The 10,462-nt window shown below is 36.9% G+C and overlaps 1 protein-coding gene across 1 annotated transcript in view; it reads right to left on the bottom strand.

Annotated features, from left to right (window-relative positions):
• Positions 1-317: 317 nt before the first annotated feature.
• The window catches only part of CERK (ceramide kinase), a gene marked incomplete at both ends in the record, with an annotated part of 17,593 nt that continues 7,448 nt past the window's right edge, over positions 318-10,462 (bottom strand). The window contains 3 exons of the mRNA XM_010131556.1: positions 318-423; positions 1,244-1,396; positions 3,164-3,243. Coding sequence (XP_010129858.1) covers positions 318-423; positions 1,244-1,396; positions 3,164-3,243 — 339 coding nt within the window. The remainder of the gene's footprint in view (positions 424-1,243; positions 1,397-3,163; positions 3,244-10,462) is intronic.

Genomic DNA, 10,462 nt, shown 5'->3' with positions numbered 1-10,462 from the left:
TTCCATTTATTAGCAGTAGCACAACACAGTATCCTCAGCATCTTGTGAACGGGTACAGTGCTGTTACTCTGCTTCATTTAAAATTGGAGGAAGCGGGGCAGGGGGGCAGCTAACAAAATTCCATTACATTTTTGTTTACTGACCTGGTAAAATAAAGTTTTCTCTTTAATGAGCCAAATTTCCCCCCCGCCCCCCCGACAAGCTTGTCTCTTTCAGAGTAAGTGTTTTGATATTAAAAACATTTCTGTTACCTCTCTTTATGTACAGGCCTTTTCAAATAGTTCCTGTCAAATATCCAGAGATAAACTTTAGCCTACCCTGTTCTGCAGCTATCTTTATCTCGTGGAGATCCCAGTGTGTGTTTTGCTGGTTGAAAAGAAATTGTTCCTTCATAGTAATGATGAGAAAGAAAAGTCTTGATGCCTACATTAAAAAAGGTATTAAGAACATTAAGTCATTATAAATCCACATTGCAAACACCTCTGCACACATCCCTGGATTGTTCCTCTCTTTCCCCCTCTAAGGACTGCAAAACAATTGCCCTCCTCAAGCTCACAGCTCTGTGTTATGATGGTTCAGACTATAAAGGACAAGGAAATACCCATCCTCAACTTTTAAATATTTGCTGATAGTGTCATTACTTTGCTTGAAAACTTTAAACACCAACTAAAAATTTTAGCTGTCATCACTGCTGAATTTTAAAATTGGCCTACACTATTTAAATTCTGCTTTTGCATCTTCTTTCCCTAACACAAGACAAAACAAAGAAGGCAAAAAAATACTTTCCAGTAGCATAGGATTTATCCAAATATTTGCTAACCAGGCTAAACTTCTCATCTCTCTCTGTAATTTATGATCTCCACTGTAATCGATGCTGGAAGAAGGTCAAAATTAACCATTCATTCCATCAGCTGAACACTGAAGACAGAGGACTGCCTATTGCTCTCTGACTGACTGAAAATAAAGTAAAAATTATTAGCAAAGATACTACTTTTCAGGCAGCTATCACTAGGTGACATATTGTCAACATTACTGTAATAAGAACGTTGTTAAGGTTATCCCCAAAGTTATGGAGCTTTACACAATGTGATCCAATGTACTTGGTACTACAAGGAGTTTAAAATCAGGTTCATTCTGTTTCTGATATTTAAAATTTTCAGAGAATCTTGGTTCGGAGAGAGTACATCAACTACTCCAATATGTTTACGTGCTGACAGAAGAACATAATCATTACACATGTTACCTGAGTAGTCATATCTCATCGGACCCATCCACCGCTTCTTCTCACTATCTTTTAATACATCTCCATAAAAACCGTAACCCAGCAATGATACAACGTACTTCAAAAACGTGTTGTTATGATGTACAGAAGAGACATCCAGAGGCTGACAGTCACCTATGAAGATTAGAAGTGCAAGGTTCTATTAAGCTTTATTTGGTTTGCAGCTGTAGATGTGATAGTAACTTTAGTGTTACAATTTTTTTAAAAATAAATAATATATGTTGTATTTATGTCATACCATATATATGAAATATATCCGTATTTATTTCTTGTGCACACAGAACAGAAAAAAGGGAAAAATAATTTTAATACTAATTTCATTATTTAAAAAGCATTAACTAAGTGAGAAAAAAGGGGTCAGTATGCTAAAAATATATAATGAAGAATTTACACTCATTTATCATGTAACAGTAGGAGGGGATGTTATAGAAGAGTTCAGTGCAGTATCTGTACATCTACTGGGTATGATTTAATCCTATATGTAATACTACCAGAGGATAATTCAAGCTGGAAGGCTCCTTAAAGGTTTCTCAGCAAACCTGCTGCTCAAAGTAGGTTCAGCTATGAGGTCAGATCAGGTTACTCGGGGCTTATCCAATCAAGCCCTGAAAATCCCTACGAACAGAAAACACACCAACTCTCTGATGTCCTCAGAGCATAAGCTTTGGAGTGGCAATGGGGGTTTGGGAGGGATGGTGGTGGTGTTTCTTTGCTTGTTTGGTTTTGTTTTTTCCTTTTTTTCTTCTGTTTCAGTTCATGCCCATTGTCTCTTATCCTTCCACCATGGCTTACTAATGAAGAACCCTTTACTTAAGTCAGAAAAAACCTCTTAAAAATCTAAATAACTGTGTATATACACACATTTAATAATCCAGCTAAAATACTATGACATTCTAAGTTCATCTCTCTCTTTAATCCTAGTCCAATGCCCTAAACTCTACATACACTGAACAGATTTAAACCATAGGTTAGTAACAGAGAACCACACAGGTAAACCTCTGGGACACCAGCTCCTAAGACTGCAACTGTTAACCTCTCAGTAACAAGTGATAATGAAATAATCCTTTCTTGGAAAAATATATCTTCTACTCTTACATGCCATTGTTATAATTGAAGAATATCTTGCAAAATTTTTCAAACTCAGTATTAAGAACTGGGTGATTGATTCTTCAGTATGTGGCAAGATAGGAAGGACATCACAAATTGCGATGCACTGATTATGCCAACTGAATATTCCTCCTTCAGCCTCCGTACAGTTCGGGGACTCCATTACTAGAGGACTTGGAGAAGCGGCAATGTCAGCATCCCTACTGATGACAACATATCAAAAAGCATTTATTGAGAGCAGTGTTTTTCCTTTTTTTCCTTCCTAGTTCCTCCTCAAATATATGACTTAGATGGTAAAATTGGGGAATTATCTGCTAATTCCAGTCAAGTAGAAATCATACTTCTAACTTGGCAGAGAAGCATTGATTTACACAGAACGATTAGGCAAGTACTATGAAATACTACTAAAAAAGTGTACATTTGCATGTCATAGGTTTCTCAGAGATGGAGAGCGTCCAACAACTTACACTGCCTATTGTGTTTTACTGCCATTTTCAAAAGCATATCAGAATGCATGAAAACTTAAGCACCAGATATAACATTTCAAAACATTATGATCCCTTGAAAACAATGATTTACAGTAGAGAACATAATTAACTTTTACTGTCCTGTTATTTCAACTCAGACTTAAATCACAGACAAAAACTTTGTAGTTCAACTCAGACATTATGCTCAAATTATATTTCACAAACACATGGGAAGAACTAAATGGAATTACCATTTCTTGCTATTTTAATAAGTTTCAGAACAAAACAGCAAACTGTGATCACCCACCTAGGATAATATGAAGAGCTGATGTTACTGGATCAGAAATGCCAATAGTTGAATAGCATATGCAATCTGTTGATCCTGAAAAAATAAAAACCTAAAGATTAACACCTAGAGATCTTTTCAAAACAATTATTATTGGCATAGTCCTCCAAATAAAAACATTATGTTCCTTTGGCCTGTCCCTTTCTATTTTATGAAACAAAGTCAAACTAAGGATACAAATCTTATTATTTAAATAATGTGACATTTCCCACCCCAAAGGAGCAGCACTTATTGCTCTCCATCAATATACAATTGATTTTCACTATATAAAGCATTAAATATATAGCAGTTAATGAATGGAAGTTAATTCATGTGAAAAATTTCAGATTTACATTATAGCTTTTACATCAATTAAGGATGGAGGGGAAGGCAGGCATATGCTGATTCTGCTTTGCTTAAGATTTCTTACTCATTGAGATCTCGTGAAAAGAGGTTGACCGGTCTGGCTCTTTGGGGAGTGATCTAAACTCCAGACTGTCAAGATTCCCTCCTCTTCCAGCTGCATCTTAAACCAGAAACCCCTGTTTGCTTTCAGGCATTAGTTTATAGATAGGGGAGCAAAGTTAATAGAGATGTGCCTACAAGAAGGGGGAGAGCTTCAGGTTTCGCTTATATTCTGTCTTTGTTACTACCTATCTTCAGGCCACTCCTCACTCAGTATGTACACTCAGTATTTTAGGTGCTGTTCTGAGACAGGCAATTCTCTCTGATCCACATAAAAAACAGTTTAAGAGCCTAATGTAAGGTTCTGAATTCTACTCTGTAGCAGGGACTTGAAAGTCAGGGCCAGAAATACTGAAGCATTTTTGTTGCAGCAGATAATTCCAAACTCATCTTGTAGTTTTTCCTACCCCTTCCCTGAAACTGAATTCCTTTAAAGTCAAGTCTGGATATCTGAAAACAAAAACTTACTTTGTCCACATATACGTTCTCAGATTTGCTACTGATGCACTACATATAGAGCAGCTCAGGTACAGAGTACATCATTTCTGAGGCCTAATCAAATTGAAATAGAAAACTATAAATGGAGCAATAAACAATCACTATTTAAGATCCACTTCTGGTTCTTTCTCACTTTGAAAACAGTTGGAGCATACACAGTTATCAAGAGGAGCAAACAAAATCTTTTCCCATCCAACTCACTTCTGGAGTTGGGGACACTACTTCCCATCTAGTGAAGGGCATGAAAGAAGCTTCTATCAGGTAAATGCTATGCAGAATCCTGCCGCAGTGAACAAGCAGCAGCTCCAGGAGCCAATTAAAAAGAATATAACTGAACTGCAGAACAAAAAAAAAATAGCGTGACTGAAGAGATGTCTCTCTACAAGGCTGAGGTTCAAGATGGTGCAAGCGTACCATTACAAGCGTATGCCACTGCACAGGAAACAGGGCTCCCTCAGCATTGTAACAGACAAGGTACACAGACGATGTTATCATGCCACATTTAGAGTTTTATAGCATAAAATATTAAGAGAATTCAGACACTGAAGCCGATTTTCAGTTTCACTTTGCCTCCTATACTCAAGGATTTCAGTTACACAAAGAAAATTCTTGCTACTTTTGAAAAGAAAAATAAACCTGCTGCCACTAAAAAAGTCACTAAACAATCTGATGTCAACGTCTATGAATATGCAAGTCTAACGTTTCATCCAACCTTTCTCATTTCTTCAAGATCTTTTTGCATTCTGCTGCTATAACTACCTTAGTCACATTTGTACTGATGCAAACAGAGCTTCCAAGAAGTTTTAACACTATAGCTGGGAGGAGAAAAGGGGAATTCGTGCTAGCTAGATTTTAAACACAGGAAGCTTATCTCCCTATACTCTTCTGCAGTCAGTTAAAAGCTGATTTATCTGGTGGGCAATACTATTAAACTTATTTTTGTTTCTATTCATTAACTAGCAAGGGAGGTCTGAAATTAGAACTGAAGTCTGAAATTAATTCTGAGGTTCTAAAATGCGGAAGACACCAACAGCGTTTACCAACTGTCAAATCAGCCCTCGTTCTCAGACACGCCAATGGAGTACCAGCCACAAACAGCAAAATACTGTTGGGTTTTTTTCCTCTCTCAGAGAGAGATGGTAGTACGGAGCAACAAAACCAGTGTCAATCCTTACATACATTCCAAGAGAATGTAACTGGTCATAACACCACACCAAGCAAGAACCTAACGTTACTATTTTAAGGGTCACAAAAATGTTCATGATGACTAAGGAGTTTAATCTCTTTGAATACTTCAAAATCAAACAGGAATTCTAGACGATTAGGTGGGTCTTGAATAGATTTGGAACCTATTGCTGCTGGAGCAGCACTGAGTAGATGTACACACAAACCCCATCAAAATCTGGTTTATTTCAGCAACATAAATCTGATATGGCAAGCAGAATTAGAATGTAAATATAGCTTGACAAATATCCCTTGATTAATAGCTTCGGACTGACAGAGCATTCAACTTAGGTAAGAAGCTTTCACAGAACGTGACTCATGTTAGGTGGCAGACATTGTTTATTCTGGTTAAACCAACAGAAATTATGTACATACTCTATCAGGTTTTCTTTGGGATTTTTAAGGGCAACAGCCTGAATGAAGAAAAAGAAAAGAGGTTTTTATGGGTTGCACAGAACTACAAGCAAATATGAAGAAAGTAGTTGGACTGCTTGTTAAATGAGACCTAATTCATCAAAAAAGAAAGATCTTCAGCGTGGAAACTAAGTTTTGCATTGAATCTTGATTCAAGGTACTCACATGCAGGCCCATTTGAAGGGCCTTAGGAAACAAGACATCTGCACAAGGCAGGCACATGCAACACAAGATCTACAGGCTCTATTAGCCATATTGACCAGATGCCCCTATGAGTTTAGTTGCCCATCTCACCTGCAGACACCTACATGTAAGCATGAAAATTGGAGTATCAATTTCAAATTGAAACTTGCCTGCAGGAGAATAACTTCATTACCTAAAATGACACCAGCCACCAGTGATCAATTGCTTTAGATTACTCTGCTTGGATTCCAACTCCTATGCTAGTACAATAGTTGTCTCGCACAGGTCTATTATATTTCAATGATAGTGGCACCATACCACCATATAGCTGAATCCCAAACTAAATGCCTGAAATCTCCCAGCCAAAGAAAGCTCTCATCCCAGATATTTTTAAATTAAAAGCCTACTGAAATGAGAAGCGTGCAGAGGGTACATCAACTAGTCTTTGTAAAAATAAGTATAATGACTTTGAACTGTTACCATACATGATGTCAGATAAATGGCCTAGGGATCCAGTCACATTCCTACTCAAAGTTTTATACACCTTACTTTCCACACCCAGAAAACAAGAAATCAATTTTAACATCTACAAAATGACAGATGGCTTAAAAAGGAACAGTTCAGAAGAACTTTGGCCTGCGATGTTTTGGTAGATAAACACTTCAGCAGAAGTTCAGTATGGTAAAAGTGGATTAATAAAATATAGACAAATTAAAGAGATTAAATTAACATCTCAGCGAAAAGTAATCTTGACTTAGTTGTCTTTATAGCAGCCCCATATTAAATGTAGTATTTAGCTCTAAGACTGTAATTTCCAGAAACGTAACAGAATTAAAATGCTGCACTTCAGATTTCAAACTGGACATACTGAACCTTGAAATGAGATGCTAACTAAACTGCAAAGATCATTAAATATAAAAAATGTTATCTGAGAGAAGGCTGTGGACGCATCACTTGGAGTCATTTAAGAAAAGAATTAAGATACCTTTTATGCTATGCTTTAACACATTTTCAAAGAGAAGTTTTACAGCCTAGATGACAGCAACATAAAGAGTCCAGTCACGCTTCATGATTTCACTTGCAGCTGGTTTTTAAGTTTGTGATCAATCCTCCAGCGCTTTTCTATACTACTTTCACACACAAAGCCTGTGCTATCTTTAGTATCTGTAGAAGTTAAGAATGCTAATCAACATGCTGCTTATAACCATATCGCACTCTTCAATCCTAGATATTACAGAGTTCATATCTTGACCACAACAGAAGTCAGAGGGATCTGGATACACTAGAAGCCTAAATCACTACAGCAGTTAACACTTTGTATCTATACTTTATGCTTTATACTTCATGCTCAATCTTCCCCAGGGCACTTGGGAGATTTTTCCCTATCCCTAGGGCAGGCTGGCAGACTTTTTTTGGGAGAATGAATGCACTAATAATATGCCACAGCACAGAGTGAAGTAGGATTTTTTTTTCTACCTGCTGAGAACTTCAAAGTATTTAATTTAATCCATTCTTCTTTTACTACAGAGTCCTCTGACAGCAGCTGACAGCTTTGTCCTCCTGTTCTACACCAGCTTTAGTAAGAAGAACAAATTACTTCGGCTTACTCCAGAGAGTATAATTTTAATACTAAAACGTGTACAAACCTTAGTGTCACATGTCATAAGAGATGTGATTCTCTGTTTTTAAGTTCTACGGTGGCATACTACCACTCTTGAATGCAGTGAGAAACCATGGCTGAATGTGTTTTTAAGGCTAGATGGCACTAGGAGGAAGTAATAACTAAGAAGTTTTCGTAGGTGCGCTGACTTGTAGTTGCTACGTTGCAGTGCAAACCTTTGTCTCGTTACCTCAACCAGAGGTACTCTTCACAGCAAACCTGTTTACAATAGCAATCAATTTATACTGGCAGATTTGAAAAATGGCTGCAACTACAAGAAATTCACTCAAAAAGGGCCAAGCAGGGGCTTGCTCCAGAAAGCTAGAATCATGACTTAAAAGTAGCATCCAACATTAAGCAAAAAAAGCATGCACAGTGGGATTTTGACAATAGTCAATTACTCAAAAATTCCCATACAGATGTGCTTTAGCACTAAATCTTTGACCTGTCATGTCAAAATTTCGGACACTCGCAACAACAGTTTCTGAGCAAAGATTGTCTGCCGAATTGTTCATTTGCATACAGACAGTGTTTAATCACAACTACAAACCTGCTGTGCTGCTGTTAGCACAGCTTGACACTAGGAACTAAATGATTAGAAAAGCCAAAAAACACTGATTCAGTGTCACCTTACCCCAGGCCCCTGTCCTCACTGAGTAAACTGTTTCCATCTATCAGAAGACACACAGACATTTAGAACTTAATCTCTAAACTAGTACAGATACTGTACAAAAGTACAGATACTGTTGTTTTCGGTATCTATTAAAGAGTTCTTAGGACTTTAAGAAAAAGGTTGGTTATAACAAGCATCATGGATGAAGTTTTTCTAGATGCATGATTTATATTTCATTACTCCTTTTTGACTTTATGTATTTTAGAACTGTATGTTTAGTTTAAAAGAAGTTTTAAGGATCTCATTTATTTTGGAACTGACTTCTTGCACTCGTCTGGGAACTAGGGGATTTGCTGGGGTCAATACATGGTCAGAGCTCCATTATATCAAGCAAAGATGAACAAAGAGAACAGCTTCACCACAGACTGCAAAAAACCACACCTCTTGCTGCTTCCAGACCGCCCCCTACAAGGCATGGGTTTGGGTATTTCACACACAATTGAAGGTCCTTGTGATGGCTAGATGTGCTAGGAAAGGGTTAAGATTTGTTCAGTGATTTGATTCCCTTTTTCATTAAATAAGCACTTTCCTGTATTTTCCATAATGGATCATTTAAAATATTGTATAATTTACCAACAGATCAAGATACATATTAGCCTCTCTACTTCTAAAAACTTAATTAACAGAAGCTCAAGGTTGGCTTCCTTCTAAACCACCATGAATAATTTGAGGCATCTGAATGACTTGAAAATATTTGAAACATAGCACCAATTACAAGGCTGTATCTCATGGTGGGTCAAGGACTACAGCATGCCACATACATGCAAATAGCAAACACCTACAATATACAAAATGCAACAAACACTAAAGAACTTAAACTGACTCAACACACATTAGCAACATTAAAATATTAGTGAAGATCATGCTTTTTGGCTGCAATTGGAAAAATGCATTATGTGTTGAAAAAGCAAGGTTAATCTTTCCATTTTAACATCCTTATAGTTAATTTCCTTAGAATAAAGAAATAGATCTTAATATTGAGGTTCTGTTTTTTCAATTCTGTCTTAGGGTTACTAACATCAGCAGTAGGCAAAATCTTCTGAAATCAACAATGTAAGCAAAAGCCTTTAATCCTGGATATTCACTCAAATAAGGGAAATGAAGGGTAGTGCACCTCAAATTCTATTCTTGTTAAATTTATTATGCAAACACATTTAAACACAATGCTGGAGTATACTCAGTAATGTTGGAATTTACTCATTAGTTGTCTAAAGCCTCTCAAAAGTCTGTGGTTTAGTTCCAGTCAGAAGCTAATTGTTTCACATCCCAGTGCTTTAACTCAAATCTCAAGCATCTGACAAGAAAAAGAAAACAGCATAGAAAAGACACTGGACCATCCATTACTCTTTCCATTGAGTCCTCAAAATTTCAGATGATATTAAAGAGTTGTAACACTGAATCTAGTCCTGGAAAAGAGTCATCTTGTAAATCCAGTTCTGAATGAATCTTGGGGACCAGTTGGGCAGGGTGAGGTAACACCTGGGACACTAGATTTAACAGTGAGATTGATCCCAGGAGTGCCTATGGTCAATAAAGGAGTAAGTCTATGACCAAAGACCTGAGTTCCAAGATTAAGGGTTCTCAAATGCCTCTCAATGACAGTATTCAGCATTGCCTGAAAAAGTGGCTGACATTGAGAAGTGGGAAGGTACAGCACCTCAAAAATGGGCAGAAACTGCAACTTGGCCTGGAACCTGAGGACTGTTCCTCAGCTGTAGTTACCTTATACTTTCTGTGATGACAAGTGGAGAGAAGTAAAAGAGGGGAGAAATCTTAGCATTTGTTCAGAGTTGGGCAGACAAGTGGGAGGTTCTCATTACAATTCCAACTAAATTTGTGGAACATTTGAAAAGAGAAAAATATTTATTAGGTAAGTCTCTGTTCAATAAATTTCACTCATTAATGTGTTCAGATGGGCAAAGTTATTACTGTCAACATCTTAATACAGAATAAACCAGAAAAAAAAAGTACTAATTGATTTCCAAAATAGCACATTAAGATTTAATTTCTTTTACAAAGTACTCTTCCCAAACAAAATTGCACGCGATCAATAATTTTACCAGGATACAAACAGCTTTAGCCACTGGCTTTGTGGAGTATCAATGCTCATATCTTACACTTAGGCCTAAATTCAAGAAGTTATGAATAAGAAGAAATGTCAAGA

This window comes from Buceros rhinoceros, unplaced genomic scaffold (assembly GCF_000710305.1).
Source record: "Buceros rhinoceros silvestris isolate BGI_N320 unplaced genomic scaffold, ASM71030v1 scaffold15232, whole genome shotgun sequence".
NCBI lineage: Eukaryota > Metazoa > Chordata > Aves > Bucerotiformes > Bucerotidae > Buceros > Buceros rhinoceros.
This window is presented reverse-complemented; position numbering and strand designations above follow the sequence as displayed.